The 20,349-nt window shown below is 42.8% G+C and overlaps 1 protein-coding gene across 1 annotated transcript in view; it reads right to left on the bottom strand.

Annotated features, from left to right (window-relative positions):
- LOC129823055 (piezo-type mechanosensitive ion channel component 2-like) overlaps positions 1–20,349 on the bottom strand; it is a 196,054-nt gene that overhangs the window by 18,815 nt on the left and 156,890 nt on the right. Inside the window, exons 24-35 of the mRNA XM_055881739.1 lie at positions 20,022–20,181; positions 18,201–18,444; positions 17,760–17,856; positions 15,765–15,930; positions 15,530–15,619; positions 13,711–13,829; positions 13,435–13,500; positions 8,516–8,619; positions 6,889–7,018; positions 4,343–4,399; positions 3,930–4,096; positions 3,369–3,562 (exon numbers count right to left, since the gene is read on the bottom strand). Of these exons, the coding sequence (XP_055737714.1) occupies positions 3,369–3,562; positions 3,930–4,096; positions 4,343–4,399; positions 6,889–7,018; positions 8,516–8,619; positions 13,435–13,500; positions 13,711–13,829; positions 15,530–15,619; positions 15,765–15,930; positions 17,760–17,856; positions 18,201–18,444; positions 20,022–20,181 (1,594 nt within the window). The remainder of the gene's footprint in view (positions 1–3,368; positions 3,563–3,929; positions 4,097–4,342; positions 4,400–6,888; positions 7,019–8,515; positions 8,620–13,434; positions 13,501–13,710; positions 13,830–15,529; positions 15,620–15,764; positions 15,931–17,759; positions 17,857–18,200; positions 18,445–20,021; positions 20,182–20,349) is intronic.

The following is a 20,349-nucleotide window of genomic DNA, read 5'->3' as shown; positions in this document are numbered from 1 at the left end:
AATATGACAGAGCAGAACAGAGCAGAACAGAATAGAACAGAATAGAACAGAATAGAACAGAATAGAACAGAATAGAATAGAATAGAACAGAACAGAATAGAGCAGAACAGAATAGAACAGAATAGAACAGAGCAGAACAGAGCAGAGCAGAACATAATATAACAGAGCAGAACAGTGCAGAGCAGAACAGAATAGAACAGAATAGAACAGAGCAGAACAGAATAGAACATAGCAGAACAGAATAGAACATAGCAGAACAGAGCAGAGCAGAGCAGAATATAACAGAACAGAGCAGAACAGAACAGAGCAGAACAGAATAGAACAGAACAGAGCAGAACAGAACAGAACAGAATAGAACAGAGTAGAACAGAATATAACAGAACAGAACAGAATAGAACAGAGCAGAACAGAACAGAATATAACAGAGCAGAACAGAACAGAACAGAGTAGAACAGAGCAGAACAGAATAGAACAGAGCAGAACAGAACAGAATATAACAAAGCAGAACAGAACAGAACAGAGTAGAACAGAATAGAACAGAATAGAACAGAGCAGAACAGAACAGAACAGAGCAGAACAGAACAGAACAAAACAGAGCAGAATAGAACAGAATAGAACAGAGCAGAGCAGAACAGAGTAGAACAGAACAGAACAGAATATAACAGAGCAGAACAGAACAGAATAGAACAGAGTAGAACAGAATATAACAGAGCAGAACAGAATATAACAGAGCAGAACAGAACAGAATAGAACAGAGTAGAACAGAATATAAAAGAGCAGAACAGAATATAACAGAGCAGAACAGAACAGAATAGAACAGAGTAGAACAGAATAGAACAGAGCAGAACAGAATAGAACAGAATAGAATAGAATAGAACAGAACAGAATAGAATAGAATAGAACAGAATAGAACAGAGCAGAACAGAATAGAACATAGCAGAACAGAATAGAACATAGCAGAACAGAGCAGAGCAGAGCAGAATATAACAGAACAGAGCAGAACAGAACAGAGCAGAACAGAATAGAACAGAACAGAGCAGAACAGAACAGAACAGAATAGAACAGAGTAGAACAGAATATAACAGAACAGAACAGAATAGAACAGAGCAGAACAGAACAGAATATAACAGAGCAGAACAGAACAGAGTAGAACAGAGCAGAACAGAATAGAACAGAGCAGAACAGAACAGAATATAACAGAGCAGAACAGAACAGAACAGAGTAGAACAGAATAGAACAGAATAGAACAGAGCAGAACAGAACAGAACAGAGCAGAACAGAACAAAACAGAGCAGAATAGAACAGAATAGAACAGAGCAGAGCAGAACAGAGTAGAACAGAACAGAACAGAATATAACAGAGCAGAACAGAACAGAATAGAACAGAGTAGAACAGAATATAACAGAGCAGAACAGAATATAACAGAGCAGAACAGAACAGAATAGAACAGAGTAGAACAGAATATAAAAGAGCAGAACAGAATATAACAGAGCAGAACAGAACAGAATAGAACAGAGTAGAACAGAATAGAACAGAGCAGAACAGAATAGAACATAGCAGAACAGAATAGAACATAGCAGAACAGAGCAGAGCAGAGCAGAATATAACAGAACAGAGCAGAACAGAACAGAGCAGAACAGAATAGAACAGAGTAGAACAGAGCAGAACAGAACAGAATAGAACAGAGTAGAACAGAGTAGAACAGAATATAACAGAACAGAACAGAATAGAATAGAACAGAGCAGAACAGAACAGAATATAACAGAGCAGAACAGAACAGAACAGAGTAGAACAGAGCAGAACAGAATAGAACAGAGCAGAACAGAACAGAACAGAGTAGAACAGAATAGAACAGAATAGAACAGAGCAGAACAGAACAGAACAGAGCAGAACAGAACAGAGCAGAATAGAACAGAATATAACAGAGCAGAGCAGAACAGAACAGAGTAGAACAGAATATAACAGAGCAGAACAGAACAGAACAGAGCAGAATAGAACAGAGTAGAACAGAATAGAACAGAACAGAGCAGAGCAGAACAGAGTAGAACAGAACAGAGCAGAACAGAACAGAGCAGAGCAGAACAGAGTAGAACAGAATATAACAGAGCAGAACAGAATAGAACAGAGTAGAACAGAATATAACAGAGCAGAACAGAATATAACAGAGCAGAACAGAACAGAATAGAACAGAGTAGAACAGAATATAACAGAGCAGAACAGAATATAACAGAGCAGAACAGAACAGAATAGAACAGAGTAGAACATAATATAACAGAACAGAATAGAACAGAATAGAACAGAGCAAAACAGAATAGAACAGAGTAGAATAGAGCAGACCACAGCAGAGCAGAACAGAATAGAACAGAGCAGAACAGAGCAAAACAGAATAGAACAGAGCAGAACAGAGCACAACAGAATAGAACAGAATAGAACAGAGCACAACAGAGCAGAATAGAACAGAGCAGAACAGAATAGAACAGAGCAGAACAGAATAGAACAGAATAGAACAGAATAGAACAGAGTAGAACAGAGCAGAACAGAGCAGTGCTGTCTCATGCTGCCAGGCTGGTTTTAAACCCTTCAAAAAACCCTCCAGCCTGGCACTCCTGTCTCAAATAAATACCAAATAACACTAAAACAGACAACCGTGTGGAACAACAAGAAGCATAGAAATACAGAAAGCTAAGTCATGTCAAAACAACCCTAAAACATAACTGCTGAATATTGAGTAATTGTACTGTCAAATGGTTATGTAACGTAAGTGTTTATAGCGTAAATGGTAGCCGTGCTGAGCAATACTTGGCTCGATTCACCAGGTTTTATTACACACAGATGGAACGCAAATAAATCATTCAATGATGTCTTCTACAGAAAACGTTCCAATCTGACCTCTGAAAGAATGTTACTGTCATCTGCAAGGAATGATATCTTTCTAAAACAGCCAATATCTAGCACCTGACTCCAGTCATTTTGGATTATTTTATTTAGTTTCCCTTGATGTTTTGAGTATTATAACTGCAAGGTACTAAAGTAGCATGTGTTTACTACTATATCCTTGAAGTATTAAGAAACAGCCTTGCCTTCTATAATGATGATAATAATAATAATAATAATAATAATACTATTTCTACTACTACTACTAATAATAATAATACTAAATTCCATTTAGCAGACAATTTTATCCAAAGCGACTTACAGTTGTGCGTGACTCCCCTTAGCTATCACCAGGATATTATGAATGACCATTTTTAATATTAAACATGATTTCCTCTTTCCTCTTCAATCTCATCACTTCTTTTGAGTATGAATAATTGTATAAGAAAAAGTGATAGCTGTAACAAAAAGTGTATTTTCTTCCATTCTCTTACCTGGACAGGCTATCATGAGACACTGTAGATTCTTGGCTCTCCAGACAGGCACAGCTCTGCCTCTCGGCCTTGTGGGGGATGCAGTCCTGGCACGTCTCCTCCTCGGTTCTCTCCAGGCCAGACTCAATGGACGCAGCCTTGCACATCTGCTTGCGGTAGTACACGTGGATGCTCTCCCGGGAAGGCTTGTTCCCCTGGAACGTTACAACCAATAATGCCTGTTAGAATTGGTGGTCCTAGTCCCACTTCATATGTTAAATAGGCTGTAATAACATTTGGAATAGGTAATTCCAATGATATTATTATGATATTGCTAGAAATAGTTAATACCAATGCTATGGTTTTACTACAGTATGGCATGGTAAATAATTATGCAACTAAATGGTTTTGTTGCTAGGCAGATATACTTGTTCACTGGTAACTTTCACAAAGCTGGTTTCTCATCTGTCATTGGGCGATTCACCTGGAGTATCAGGTAGTAGACCTTGTAATACGATACAGGTCACAAAATATATTTTTTAAAGACTCAAAATAGTCTAAATCCCCTGGCCGTGACGTTACCTTATTAACCTGGTGCGTGAGCATACAGCGCTCGATGTGCAGCACGGTGGAGATGTCCAGGTGTTCCTGACACATGGAGTTGATCCAGGCTGTGAAACTGTCCAACATGGCCAGGAACAACACCCAGGAGAACTTGACTATGTTGAAGACTCGCTTCAGGACGTTGTCTGAGAACAGGGAGGTAGACAACGCACATCTTTTAACAGCCAAGTCCACATCAGTCTTTATTCATTGAGACTTATAAGTGTAACTTCCTCGATGCAGAGGACATTGTGGGTTGGGTTGAGTAGTGAATCAGGGGTCGAGGCACCCAATCTAAGAAGTAAATTAAAATTACATTTCCAATTCCATGTCCTGAAATGGACTTTAAATGAAATAGAATTGACCCCAACCCTGGTTTGAACTGCACCTACCTGATCCATCTGTTTTCTTCTCCTCCTGATCCTCCTCTTCCATAGCAACATGAACTGCTGGATAGAAAAGATATTGAATACAGAATGAGTCAATGGAATCATACAAAATTATAAAATGATATCCCTTGCTGTGAAGATATAAAACTGTAACGCAAAAGTAGCCTTCCAAACAATGACATCCCCAAATAAATTTACACACACGTGTTATTCAATCATTGCACCCACACTGCTCGCGCATGTCAATGAGCGTCTGCATAGCAAGACTCTAAAAAATTGTGTGACGTTTGACGTGCTGCAAGTCCCGCCTCTCCCATCTCCTCATTGGTTTTTAGGAGCATATACCCACGTGCCATCTCCTCATTGTTTTTTTAGGAGCATATACCCACATGGGTGATTGAAAGATGAACTGAGGTCCCCACTCCAGTTGGTGGTGGTAATCCACCTTAAAGTTGGTTGCCAACCACCATATAAAGTCCAAAGAAGAAAAAGAAGCCTGAAGGAGGAGAGATTAACTTGGTTTACCCTTTTATCTGTGGATTAATTGTCAGAGTAGAGGACCTTGTGCATTTCAGGTAAAATAACAACCCAATGTTTATATCCCAGGACAAATTTGCTAGCAACAGCAAGCTAGCTAGCTAAATTGTCATAAATGTTTGCTTATCGACCTGTCCCCAATATAGTTGGCTCAGAGTTAATTTTGATATTCCAAACTTGTGGTGTCCTGATCACATCTGGTGTGAGGGGATGTAATCAACATGCTCGCGATGGTGCACGTGGATGCATGCGCGCGAGCGGTCTGGTCAGCATGTAAGACAGTGTGGTCTTCTCCCAGACCTCATGTAAATCTATTTGGCTGAACTGAGAGACCGTACTGTATTCCAGCCATGTCCAGCATGTCCACAGTCAGTCCAGCCTTCATATGGGATGAATTGAACATGTCTAATCAAACATGGCATCCTATCTTTCAGACCCAGGAATGCCTTGGCCCTGCCTGGAGTTGGAGATGGGCTGGGCTGTGGGGAGGAGGGGGGACTTGGCGGGACTGTGGACCGGACACAGCATGTCTCCCATTAGGGATGCAGCAAATCGTTAAGTAGACGCTCTTGAATAGAAAAAGGGCACAACATACCCATTCATGGCTAGTCTAGGGCCTATAACGAGAAAACCTGAGAGGGTGAACCATACTGTAACACAACAAGTGCAGCATGGACGGATGGCGGCGAGACAAGGGTAAACATTGGGAGATGAGAGGCCTCCCGAGTTGCGTAGCGGTCTAAGGCACTGCATCGCAGTGCTTGAGGCGTTACTACAGACCCGGCTTCGAACCCAGGCTGTGTCGCAGCCAGCCACGACCAGGTGACCCATGAGGCGGCGCCCAATTGGCCTAGCGTCATCCGGGTTAGGGGCGGGTTTTCCCAGACAGGATTTCCTTGTCCCATCGCGCTCTAGCAACTCCTTGTGGCGGGCCGGGCGCATGCACCCTAACTTCGGTCACCAGTTGTACGGCGTTTCCTCTGACACATTAGTGCGGCTGGCTTCCAGATTAAGCGAGCGATGTGTTAAAGGAGCAGGGCGGCTTGGCAGGGTCGTGTTTCGGAGGACGCATGGCTCTCGACCTTCGCGTCTCCCAAGTCCGTACGGGAGTTGCAACGATGGCACAAGACGGTAACTACCAATTGGATACCATGAAATTGGGGAGGGAAAGGAGTAAAAAGTAAAAAAATAAATAATAATACATCAAAATAAAACATTGGGAGGTGGGGGCAGGTTTCCCAGAGGAACTGCTAGCATATTACATCTCCTACAAAGGGTGGGATAAGCCTGGTTAAGTCAAACTGAATGCTGCACTCACCATTGTTTCACATTTACAGTGTTCAGTCTGGTTACACCAGGCTATTTACACAGTGTTCAGTCTGGTTACACCAGGCTATTTACACAGTATTCAGTCTGGTTACACCAGGCTATTTACACAGTGTTCAGTCTGGTTACACCAGGCTATTTACACAGTGTTCAGTCTGGTTACACCAGGCTATTTACACAGTGTTCAGTCTGGTTACACCAGGCTATTTACACAGTGTTCAGTCTGGTTACACCAGGCTATTTACACAGTGTTCAGTCTGGTTACACCAGGCTATTTACACAGTGTTCAGTCAGGTTACACCAGGCTATTTACACAGTGTTCAGTCTGGTTACACCAGGCTATTTACACAGTGTTCAGTCAGGTTACACCAGGCTATTTACACAGTGTTCAGTCTGGTTACACCAGGCTATTTACACAGTGTTCAGTCAGGTTACACCAGGCTATTTACACAGTGTTCAGTCAGGTTACACCAGGCTATTTACACAGTGTTCAGTCAGGTTACACCAGGCTATTTACACAGTGTTCAGTCTGGTTACACCAGGCTATTTACACAGTGTTCAGTCTGGTTACACCAGGCTATTTACACAGTGTTCAGTCTGGTTACACCAGAAATGGAGGAGACTAAAAACCTATTATTTTCATCTGCTTTCAATGACAACTTGGGTCTTCCTGCTGCGCTTCATACCTTCCTCCAGGTCCTCTTTCCTTGACTTGCTGCTGCTCCCTTCAGTGTATTTCTTCCAGAAGCGGCGTTTCTCCTTGCTGCGCTCCTTCATGGCTGTCTTGGAATTGGTCATCCAGGCGTGGTAAACAAACTGTGGGGAGTGGATGTTAACAACCACACTGGTGGACTACTGATCAAACACAATGTGCCCAGAGGGACTGTTGAAAGCATGTTTGGCTGCTTAATTGGGACACTTACCCGTCCTTTAATAGATTTGATTTTTAACGAGTCTGGTTCATGTTGACAGACTTGCCATTGGTGTGCTTTATCGAAAGACAAGCAATGTGGCCCAAATTTTGCTCACACACTCAAAACCGAAGAGTTGAGTTGAAATGAGTGTAGGAAATGTGTCCGAATTAGGCAGCCAAAGAGAATATACCCTAGTCAACCAACCAGTAAGTCACAGGAAAAGGCAAAAACCATTGACAAAGTACACAATGCAGAGGAGACCAGTTTCAGGGGGTGTTTTGATCCAATGAATTGAGATGTAAGGGAATGTGTTTATGGAGATGGGACAAAAAAAGGGATTTACAATTGAATAAAGCGCCCCTAAAGATTAACACATCCCACCATTCCTAGTTTGAGAACAGGGTTTTACATTTTATTTTTATTTTTAAATGTAACCTTTACTTAACTAGGCAAGTCAGTTAAGAATAAATTCTTATTTACAATGACGGCCTACAATGATGGCTTGGGGTTGATTCCATTTCAGTTCAGTACATTTCAGTTGACTTCCTGAAATTGACCCAACTGAAATAGTATTGATCCCAACCCTGTTTAAGACACAGACCTAACTCCACAGAGAATTACCCTGGAAGAAAAGCCACTCAACACCACATCTCTCTCCCAAAGCACACACAGGGAGGAGATCTACGCCAGAAACAGAAGAGCAACACAGTTCACTGAATTTCAACTGCATGCATCATCAGCGGCCGCCATTTTGTCATGACTCGGCATCATCTTGTGAAATGGAGGAGCGGCCGTGGTATTTGAACAGAACTTTATTGACATCGTGGTCATGTATTGGAGTGAGAGGGGAAAATGCATTTAATGTCGTGAAAAGTGGCTTGGACTGGAGTGGTCAAGGATACTCACAGTATACAAAAAGGGAAATACAAGATAGAGACCTAGTTGTGAGAGTACCTTGGCTGCCCTCATTATATACTGCAGAGCAGCTTTGGGCAGCTTAATGATAGACTTTGTTAAAGCCAGCAAGGCAGAGGAGGACAAAGCAGGGGTGAGAGTTAGAAGACCATAACATTTGTCACAAATAAAGGCCAAAACAAACACAACTCACAACAAAAGAATGTTAACAGTTGGTACTTGGTTAAAAGGAGAGAAAACTGTTAAGTGCGGAGAGAACAAACAAAATGTGGTAATTAGACTTGTTACCTGTTTGTGATAAGAACAATCACACATTAGAAATCGGTTCGAACAGAAATAGAAGCAAGCAGTCCCGTTTAAATAATCGATAAAAAAAGAAAAAATGCACATAAAAAGACTATCCAACTGTTGTTACTGGACAAAAATCAATATTCTCACAATGCAGGACAGTGGTAAAGGGATTATTTCCTACGTTCGAGCGAACCTGAAATGCAGACTTCTTGGGCTGTTCTTCCTCATTTTTATCCTCCTCTTCCTCCTCTTCTTCACTGTCCGTCTCAAACAGGTAATAGTTACCACTTCTCACCACTGAGAGGGGAGTGAAAGACAAGGTTAAAGGTTACCCACTTATACTAGTCCACTTGAGTATTACACTGTACCAGAGTATGTGAGTGGAGCAAAGTTGGAGCGGAGTGTACAGTGGAGCGGAGTGTACAGCGGAACAGCGGAGCGGAGTGTACACAACGGAGTGGAGTGTACAGCGGAGCGGAGTGTACAGTGGAGCGGAGTGTACAGTGGAGCGGAGTGTACAGAGGAGCGGAGTGTACAGAGGAGCGGAGTGCACAGCGGAGCGGAGTGTACAGTGGAGCGGAGTGTACAGTGGAGCGGAGTGTACAGTGGAGCGGAGTGTACAGAGGAGCGGAGTGTACAGAGGAGCGGAGTGTACAGCGGAGCGGAGTGTACAGTGGAGCGGAGTGTACAGTGGAGCGGAGTGTACAGAGGAGCGGAGTGTACAGAGGAGCGGAGTGTACAGCGGAGCGGAGTGTACAACGGAGCGGAGTGTACAGCGGAGCGGAGTGTACAGCGGAGCGGAGTGTACAGCGGAACAACGGAGCGGAGTGTACAACGGAGCGGAGTGTACAGCGGAGCGGAGTGTACAGTGGAGCGGAGTGTACAGCGGAACAACGGAGCGGAGTGTACAGTGGAGCGGAGTGTACAGCGGAACAGCGGAGCAGAGTGTACAACGGAGCGGAGTGTACAGCGGAGCGGAGTGTACAGCGGAACAACGGAGCGGAGTGTACAGTGGAACAACGGAGCGGAGTGTACAACGGAGCGGAGTGTACAGTGGAACAACGGAGCGGAGTGTACAGTGGAACAATGGAGCGGAGTGTACAGTGGAACAACGGAGCGGAGTGTACAACGGAGCGGAGTGTACAGTGGAACAACGGAGCGGAGTGTACAACGGAGCGGAGTGTACAGCGGAGCGGAGTGTACAGCGGAACAACGGAGCGGAGTGTACAGCGGAACAACGGAGCGGAGTGTACAGTGGAGCGGAGTGTACAGCGGAACAGCGGAGCAGAGTGTACAACGGAGCGGAGTGTACAGTGGAGCGGAGTGTACAGCGGAACAACGGAGCGGAGTGTACAACGGAGCGGAGTGTACAGTGGAGCGGAGTGTACAGCGGAGCTGAGTGTACAGCGGAGCAGAGTGTACAGCTGAGCGGAGTGTACAGCGGAGCGGAGTGTACAGCGGAGCTGAGTGTACAGGGGAGCGGAGTGTACAGGGGAGCGGAGTGTACAGCGGAACGGAGTGTACAGCGGAGCGGAGTGTACAGGGGAGCTGAGTGTACAGCGGAGCGGAGTGTACAGGGGAGCTGAGTGTACAGCGGAGCGGAGTGTACAGCGGAGCGGAGTGTACAGGAGAGCTGAGTGTACAGCGGAGCGGAGTGTACAGGGGAGCGGAGTGTACAGCGGAGCGGAGTGTACAGCGGAGCGGAGTGTACAGTGGAGCGGAGTGTACAGCGGAGCGGAGTGTACAGCGGAGCGTTCCCAATTTGACTGGAGGGCGGAGCGAGATTCCCAAAGACTCCAGTAGCGCTCACTCGAGCTCAGGGCATGCCCGGCCCAGCATGCATCTGTAGTCTACTTGTGTGCTGCTATAGCCCCTTGCTTTAGCTACTGTCATGCAGTATGCTAAATATTTTCATACAGAAACTGATAAAAGACACAGGTGAAAAATCAAGGTGATTTACAAAGATGAGGACCAAGAGCAAGAGAGGGAGTGTGGTGATGTAGTGTCCACAACTAAAGAATCATTGTGGAATCTGAAAAGACACATATCCAAAAAGCATGATGGTGTACTTACTACGTGCACATGCTAACAGAAAGGAACGAAGTGGGTAGATAGCTATGTGTGTCATTGTAGCAAAGTATTTATAAACAAAAAATCTAATCTCTTAAAAGTTTCCTTCATTTCTGTTCTATTATCTATACAATAGTCCATAATTGATTTTGGCTCAATATGCCTGGCATATTCCCACTTTCATCGAACTTTCCCTTTTGATTGGGTTATTTTGCCTAAAAACGACCGACCTACCTACCTACCGACCGACCGACCGACCGACCGACCTACCGACCTACCGACCTACCGACCTACCGACCTACCGACCTACCTACCTACCTAGGAGGATATTCTCCAGTGGCTCTACAAACGCTGAGAGGATATTCTCCAGTGGCTCTGCATGTGCTGAGAGGATATTCTCCAGTGGTTCTACAAACGCTGAGAGGATATTCTCCAGTGGCTCTGCATGTGCTGAGAGGATATTCTCCAGTGGTTCTACAAACGCTGAGAGTGGATATTCTCCAGTGGTTCTACAAACGCTGAGAGGATATTCTCCAGTGGTTCTGCAAACGCTGAGAGGATATTCTCCAGTGGTTCTACAAACGCTGAGAGGATATTCTCCAGTGGTTCTACAAACGCTGAGAGTGGATATTCTCCAGTGGCTCTGCAAACGCTGAGAGGATATTCTCCAGTGGTTCTACAAACGCTGAGAGGATATTCTCCAGTGGTTCTGCAAACGCTGAGAGTGGATATTCTCCAGTGGCTCTGCAAACGCTGAGAGGATATTCTCCAGTGGCTCTGCAAACGCTGAGAGTGGATATTCTCCAGTGGCTCTGCAAACGCTGAGAGGATATTCTCCAGTGGTTCTACAAACGCTGAGAGGATATTCTCCAGTGTGTCTGCAAACGCTGAGAGGATATTCTCCAGTGGCTCTGCAAACGCTGAGAGGATATTCTCCAGTGGCTCTGCAAACGCTGAGAGGATATTCTCCAGTGGCTCTGCAAACGCTGAGAGGATATTCTCCAGTGGTTCTACAAATGCTGATGGGATATTCTCCAGTGGTTCTGCAAACGCTGAGAGGATATTCTCCAGTGGTTCTACAAACGCTGAGAGGATATTCTCCAGTGGCTCTGCAAACGCTGAGAGGATATTCTCCAGTGGCTCTGCAAACGCTGAGAGGATATTCTCCATTGGCTCTGCAAACGCTGAGGGGATATTCTCCAGTGGTTCTGCAAACGCTGAGAGGATATTCTCTGCTGCTGGCATGCTCTCCAGGCACCATCGCATGAGCCTGAAGCCACAGACTCTGGCCAAACTTGTTTCTAAAAATGAATTCAAAACCACTATAGACTGAGCCTAATAGCACATTTTTCCTTTAATTTGTATTTCATTCTAAGTAAGTATATTTATAGAATATAATTACTTAATACAACTAAATGCTGTTTGAAAGCTAAATGCTTTAAGTCCCTACAAGTCTAGTGTCACACTCCGAAATGCTTCACAATGTATTTCTTTGTAGGCTATAGCCTTGGAATAATTTAAATAATATAGCCTAAATAATTCATTTCCGTTCCTTCTTAGTCTCCCTGTCTGAATCCTGACCTATTTAGAGTGTTTATATGCTGTTTAATATGACATGTAACCTATTTACAGTGGTTATATGCTGTTTAATATGACATGTAACCTATTTACAGTGTTTATATGCTGTTTAATATGACATGTAACCTATTTACAGTGGTTATATGCTGTTTAATATGACATGTAACCTATTTACAGTGTTTATATGCTGTTTAATATGACATGTAACCTATTTACAGTGGTTATATGCTGTTTAATATGACATGTAACCTATTTACAGTGTTTATATGCTGTTTAATATGACATGTAACCTATTTACAGTGGTTATATGCTGTTTAATATGACATGTAACCTATTTACAGTGTTTATATGCTGTTTAATATGACATGTAACCTATTTACAGTGGTTATATGCTGTTTAATATGACATGTAACCTATTTACAGTGTTTATATGCTGTTTAATATGACATGTAACCTATTTACAGTGTTTATATGCTGTTTAATATGACATGTAACCTATTTACAGTGTTTATATGCTGTTTAATATGACATGTAACCTATTTACAGTGTTTATATGCTGTTTAATATGACATGTAACCTATTTACAGTGTTTATATGCTGTTTAATATGACATGTAGCCTATTTACAGTGGTTATATGCTGTTTAATATGACATGTAACCTATTTACAGTGTTTATATGCTGTTTAATATGACATGTAACCTATTTACAGTGTTTATATGCTGTTTAATATGACATGTAGCCTATTTACAGTGGTTATATGCTGTTTAATATGACATGTAGCCTATTTACAGTGGTTATATGCTGTTTAATATGACATGTAGCCTATTTGAAATTATGAACGCTTCTTACAGTAACCTTATGTTTATTCAAATACTTTTAATTCAAGTCATATGGTTTGGTTTCAATACTTCAAACACAAATGGTAGTCACTAAAATAGATGGGTGTTGTTTAAATTTGGATTTTAATGAATGGAGCGAATTTAGAACGGCAATAATTGTTTTCTTTAGCGAAGCGGTTGGAAAGGATGTGGAGTTCTGGAAGGTCCACCACTCCATGAGTGATGAACAGGAATGAACTCCGCTCACATACATATCACAGGCGGCTGGTGGCACCTTCATTGGGGAGAATGGGCTCGTAGTAATGAATGGAATCTTTGGAATGGTATTTAAACATCAAACACGTGGTTTCTTTGTGTTTTATACCATTCCATTCACTTCATTCCAGTCATTATCTGAGCCGTCCTCCCCTCACCAGCCTCCTATGGTACACACATATATAATACGTAATGACAAACTCAAATAAGATGTGATAATCACCTTGAGTGTCAATAAACAAATTCAAGCCTAACTTTGTTACATGTACAGTAACTACAGCCACATGAAATACACAATATCTTATTGAAGAGGAATATTTAAAGCTGAATTGCTTCAAATATGAAATAAAAATGTTGAAGGTCCCTCACTGGATGCATGGTCAACCCACGGCCTCCACCACCGCTGTATTTTATCCACCCTGCTCCTTTCTTTATCTGAAAAACAAAGATTTTTGACCTTGATGGTTTGAATGAACAGTATATATTATGTAATCGTTGTGGGACTGTGATGTGTCTACAAACAGATGTATCGTTAAATCAATGCAAAACTTTATAAGCTGACATGGGTTGACAGGACAAGATCATCCAATCATGGCTTTCAGTGCACTAGTTCCTCAAGGCCCAGAAGGCCTCTAGTAGTCCCACCTTCATCCTCCTCGTCCTTGCTGTGTCCGTGGCCTGCGTCTCCGCTCTCCTGCACCAAGCTCAAAATCCTCTCCTTCCCCCTCTTGAACTTCTGCTGTCGACTCTTGATACGGTCCATTCTGATTGGACACAGAGATAGAAACAACGACTAATGACCAGTAGGCTCTGACCACTGTGTATAATTGACAATGAATCTGTACTTTGGTTTTCTCTCTGTTCTTTGCGCTGGCTAGGAGTCGGTGCGTGTGTGGATGTGTTCAGACTGGTATCAGGTTGCGAGAGCAAAAGAGAGACCAATAGAGATGGAGATAGACAGCGAAAGACAGACAGAGAGAGACAGAGAGAGACAGAGAGAGAGAGAGAGACAGACAGAGAGAGACAGAGAGAAACAGAGAGAGACAGACAGAGAGAGAGACAGAGAGAGAGACAGAGAGACAGAGAGCGAGACCGAGAGAGAGACAGACAGAGAGAGTGACTGAGAGAGTGAATGAGAGAGTGACAGAGAGACAGATAGAGAGACAAAGAGAGAGACAGATAGACAGATAAAGAGAGAAACAGAGAGAGAGAGATAAAGAGAAACAGAGAGAGAGAGATAAAGAGAGACAGATAGCGAGAGAGACAGAGAGATAGAGAGCGAGAGAGAGAGTGAGCGAGAGAGAGAGAGAGAGAGAGAGAGAGAGAGAGAGAGAGAGAGAGAGAGAGAGAGAGAGAGAGAGAGAGAGAGAGAGAGAGAGAGAGAGAGAGAGAGAGAGAGAGAGGGGTGCTGACTGATCCTCTTGTCCTCCTAATGCAGTAGATGTGTCCCACTAACACACTGCTGCCCTGCGGCTCCACATATGAAAACTAAAGTACATCAACACAGTGTAGGAGGACATACATCGTAAATCACAGGGAAGGACTGTCCAAATCTAGTTCATCATGATGAATGGTGTCTTTACTCAGACCTGAATGTAGTAATGACTGGAATACCCTGGAATTAGGGTTCATTTGAGAGTACATACATGGTAACATCTGTGAGGCTTCTCTTTTCAGTGAGAGCTAATAAAATGACAACTGTTAAGACAGAGTTTACGTCATATACTGTTTGTCTAATGTGTTGGGATATGAGTTGGGATATGAGTTGGGATATGAGTTGGGATATGAGTTGGGATAAGAGTTGGGATAAGAGTTGGGATAAGAGTTGGGATAAGAGTTGGGATAAGAGTTGGGATATGAGTTGGGATATGAGTTGGGATATGAGTTGGGATATGAGTTGGGATAAGAGTTGGGATATGCGTTGGGATATGAGTTGGGATATGAGTTGGGATATGAGTTGGGATAAGAGTTGGGATAAGAGTTGGGATATGAGTTGGGATATGAGTTGGGATATGAGTTGGGATATGCGTTGGGATATGCGTTGGGATATGAGTTGGGATAAGAGTTGGGATAAGAGTTGGGATAAGAGTTGGGATAAGAGTTGGGATAAGAGTTGGGATATGAGTTGGGATATGAGTTGGGATAAGAGTTGGGATAAGAGTTGGGATAAGAGTTGGGATATGAGTTGGGATATGAGTTGGGATATGAGTTGGGATAAGAGTTGGGATATGAGTTGGGATATGAGTTGGGATATGAGTTGGGATATGCAAAAAAATATATATAATACACACTTGTACATGTGTGAAATAGGACACGTATAAGCACCCAGCTAATTATTATTATATTAAATCTCTGTGTGTACATCATCCATGTTTAATGACTGTATATTATGTGTGTGTGTACGGCACATATGTATTGTATTATATGTGTATATTTTCTGTCTGTAGAAAATACATGTTCTCACTGTCTCTTCAGCAGGTCCATCGACCTCTTCTCCACTTCGATCCTGGCTTTTACAGCTTTCACTATGGTCGCTTGGAACAGCTCAGCCCCTCTAACACACAACACACACAATACATCTAATATAAATTGAAAAATAAATTGAATACACAGTCAAGTTTAATTGAATTTAGTTTTATTTTAATGGTCATTGGAAAAGTAAAGTAAACAAAACTAAACCAAACGACATTAAAGTTTACCTGGAGGCGAGGATCTGTGAGGAGCGAATGTCGGCGACCACGTGCAGGAAGTAGTAGCTCATGAATACGCGTCGCTGTAGCAACAGGAAGGCAAAACAGATGCTGTCCCAGATGATGCCTGCCTCGTCGCTAGGCAACTCACAATGCTTGTTGGCCTGTTGCTCAGCTGCAACGATTTCAAAAAACATAATCATCAAATATTTGTTCATTCTTTACATTTTGAAGAAAGTGAAACTTTTCTCCTCAACCCCAAATATACTGTACAGCCCCCATCCACTTCAGATGGAGTTACCATCAAGCATTTCTGAACATTCAACGGAATAATGCTTCGCAAATCCTTTTAAGCGGGTGAACATTTTCTGTCACATATCAAAACAGAGAAAATGTGTTTCCAAAGGCTTTCTGCTTCATAGTGGTGGTGGTAGGGTCACTTACGTTTAGAATAGTCTTTTATAGTGGTGGTAGGGTCACTTACGTTTAGAATAGTCTTTTATAGTGGTGGTAGGGTCACTTACGTTTAGAATAGTCTTTTATGGTGGTGTTAGGGTCACTTACGTTTAGAATAGTCTTTTATAGTGGTGGTGGGGTCACTTACGTTTAGAAAAGTCTTTTATAGTGGTGGTGGGGTCACTTACGTTTAGAATAGTCTTTTATAGTGGTGGTAGGGTCACTTACGTTTAGAATAGACATTTATAGTGGTGGTAGGGTCACTTACGTTTAGAATAGTATTTTATAGTGGTGGTAGGGTCACTTACGTTTAGAATAGTCTTTTATAGTGGTGGTAGGGTCACTTACGTTTAGAATAGTCTTTTATAGTGGTGGTAGGGTCACTTACGTTTAGAATAGTCTTTTATAGTGGTGGTAGGGTCACTTACGTTTAGAATAGTCTTTTATAGTGGTGGTAGGGTCACTTACGTTTAGAATAGTCTTTTATAGTGGTGGTAGGGTCACTTACGTTTAGAATAGTCTTTTATAGTGGTGGTAGGGTCACTTACGTTTAGAATGGTCTTTTATAGTGGTGGTAGGGTCACTTACGTTTAGAATAGTCTTTTATAGTGGTGGTAGGGTCACTTACGTTTAGAATACTCTTTTATAGTGGTGGTAGGGTCACTTACGTTTAGAATAGCCTTTTATAGTGGTGGTAGGGTCACTTACGTTTAGAACAGTCTTTTATAGTGGTGGTAGGGTCACTTACGTTTAGAATAGTCTTTTATGGTGGTGGTAGGGTCACTTACGTTTAGAATAGCCTTTTATAGTGGTGGTAGGGTCACTTACGTTTAGAATAGTCTTTTATAGTGGTGGTGGGGTCACTTACGTTTAGAATAGTCTTTTATAGTGGTGGTAGGGTCACTTACGTTTTGAATAGTCTTTTATAGTGGTGGTAGGGTCACTTACGTTTAGAATAGTCTTTTATAGTGGTGGTAGGGTCACTGACGTTTAGAATAGTCTTTTATAGTGGTGGTAGGGTCACTTACGTTTAGAATAGTCTTTTATAGTGGTGGTAGGGTCACTTACGTTTAGAATAGTCTTTTATAGTGGTGGTAGGGTCACTTACGTTTAGAATAGTCTTTTATAGTGGTGGTAGGGTCACTTACGTTTAGAATAGTCTTTTATAGTGGTGGTAGGGTCACTTACGTTTAGAATAGTCTTTTATAGTGGTGGTAGGGTCACTTACGTTTAGAATAGTCTTTTATAGTGGTGGTAGGGTCACTTACGTTTAGAATAGTCTTTTATAGTGGTGGTAGGGTCACTTACGTTTAGAATAGTCTTTTATAGTGGTGGTAGGGTCACTTACGTTTAGAATAGTCTTTTATAGTGGTGGTAGGGTCACTTACGTTTAGAATAGCCTTTTATAGTGGTGGTAGGGTCACTTACGTTTAGAATAGTCTTTTATAGTGGTGGTAGGGTCACTTACGTTTAGAATAGCCTTTTATAGTGGTGGTAGGGTCACTTACGTTTAGAATAGTCTTTTATAGTGGTGGTAGGGTCACTTACGTTTAGAATAGCCTTTTATAGTGCAGGCCAGGCTGAACAGCTGTATGAGCCAACAGTGATTGGTGACCAGGGACTTTATGTATCCACAGGCCAGTATCTGAGGACCGCGAGGACAAACCACAGTCAGCTAAAACATGACACAGCAGCAAACAATCACACCACTATATCTACTGTATACTGTTGTTGCAGAATTAAAAAGAACATATTACATTGAATCTCTATGGCTGCTGCAGTCCGCTTGTTTCAGCACTATTGGTTAGTTTTTTTATTTTAAATAATGGACTGAATTTCCATCTATGCTTCCCACCTATCACTGAATCCAACATCTTACTTCAACCTTTGTTGCCAAGATGCCCCCCCAACTAATCTCAAATTCAGTTTGCCGAATTCTGACTGTACCCAGTATTCAACAACACCGTAGCCAGTGTCATCGACACTTACCGAGAGGATGTTCTTCATGGTGATAACAAACACGTTGTAGGCGATCAGGAAGTCCCAATAGTGCAGGATGCTTTTGATTGGCTTGAGCAGCAGGTCACCCCCAAAGAGCAGGAAGTAAAAGCAGGCCACCAGGTAGCCCATACAGAAGATGGAGATGCGCGTGGTGCCCGTGATGAAGATGATGGTGAGCACGAACCAGAAGAGGTAGCTGAACATGATCACCTTCAGCATGTCCAGGTAGGATCTGGGGGAGGGGAATTCATTAGTACCCTTGACCTGCAGTCAAATGACCTAGTGGCCTCCTGGGTGGAATGTTATTATTATTTCTCAGAATTTAATAACTAATAAACATTATTTTAAAAACCTGCCGAAAATCTGGAGTTTCTATGTCAAACAGTTGAGTTATATTTCAGTCTTCTGTGATGTATATAAAGTGCAATATTGGGATGCAAACTCACAATGTAATACATTTCAACTCTATATCTGACTTGCTACAGCCGTCTTCTTTGTTTGAGCCCATAACCATGTGTGTGAGGTGTATACTTTTGTTTCAAAGTAGATTTGTTCTTTGGATTCTGTTGTGGAATTTGACCTCAGGTTTTAAACCTGAGTATGTTGAGAGCCTACCGTTTCCGTATACAGTAGCAAAGCTAACGTTCAACAAAAAAAAGAATTCTGTAATAGTAAACGCTTTCTGATATCCACACAGAGATGAGCCCAAGTGATGAGCAGAGCTACACTGTGTACTTTAGGATTCTACAACCCAATATTCAACTTTTCAATATTTCAATATTGTTGACTTCACTGACACGTCATCACCACCTCACATTGTTTTTACTGGCAGATGTACAGTATGTATGTGAACTGGAGGAGCAGTGGTGTCATCGAGGCTTCGGAGCACATTGACAGATGGGTCTGGGGGGGGTCGTTTCAGATACAACTTTGTGATGACAGGTTCAAAGAGCCAGCTGTCACGGGGTTAAAGGCCACTAGTGTTAGAACGGTTCCCTTTGTTTCAGGAAGACTATTGAGTTACAGGAACAAGGAAAGCCATGTTTGAGTCACTCACAGGACACAGTTGAAGGCTTGGGTGGAGTGATTTTTTTTTTACATATTTGAGTTATCTGATACCAGGAAAGTGTGCGGGAGAGAGCTGTGAGAGCGGTGGATAAACACAGGTGTTTGACAATGTGTTATCTGTGCTCCACTTTGAGATGGGCTATCCGATCGCTCATTTAACTCATCTCACGTCAAAACAATTGGATAGTTACAGGATGAGTAACCCAAGGAATGTGTCTAATAGGACTCTTTAATATGTACTTTGGAGAGAGACACAGAGACAGAGAGAGAGAGAGACAGAGAGATACAGACAGGGAGAGAGAGAGAGAGAGAGACACAGAGACAGAGAGAGAGAGAGACAGAGACACAGAGACAGAGAGAGAGAGACAGAGAGAGAGAGAGACAGAGAGATACAGACAGAGAGAGAGAGAGAGCGAGAGAGACACAGAGACAGAGAGAGACAGAGAGAGAAAGAGAGAGACACAGAGACAGAGAGAGAGAGAGAGAGAGAGAGAGAGAGAGAGAGAGAGAGAGAGAGAGAGAGAGAGAGAGAGAGAGAGAGGAATGATTTGACCTGAATGTCATGTAGTAGAAGGTAGTTCACCAAATGACTCTTGCCTGATGACTAACCTTGTCTAAGATCAAACGACTCATATTGTCTCTCTATGAAAAACACAGGCACTTTAACACATAGGGATAACTCGTTCTCGAGTAACAGGTTTTGAATCCTGATCAGACACAGCCTGTGAACCAGCCCCTTACCTGCAGTGTATGAAGTCTGGGACGGGGTTGTGTCGACTGAAGGAGGCGGCGTCCCTGCAGATCTCCGTGTTGTCACCGGCCAGGAGGCGCACGGCCTCCTCGTTCTCCTCCTCAAACACCTGTCTCTGCAGCGAGGCACACAGCAGCAGCATGAAGTCATCTACAGAAGACAGGAAAGGAAAGGAGGAGGAGGAGCAAGAGGAGGAGGAGGTGGAGAAGGCGAAGGAAGAGGAGGAAGAAGGCGAGGAAGATGAGGAGGAGGAGCAGAGAATCCCAATCCTAGTCCCAATCCCAGTCCCAGTCCCAATTCCAATCCCAGTCCCATTCC

Source organism: Salvelinus fontinalis, chromosome 25 (assembly GCF_029448725.1).
Source record: "Salvelinus fontinalis isolate EN_2023a chromosome 25, ASM2944872v1, whole genome shotgun sequence".
In the NCBI taxonomy this organism is placed as follows: Eukaryota; Metazoa; Chordata; class Actinopteri; order Salmoniformes; family Salmonidae; genus Salvelinus; species Salvelinus fontinalis.
Note: the sequence above shows the minus strand (reverse complement) of the source record. Positions and strands in the feature narration are given on the sequence as shown.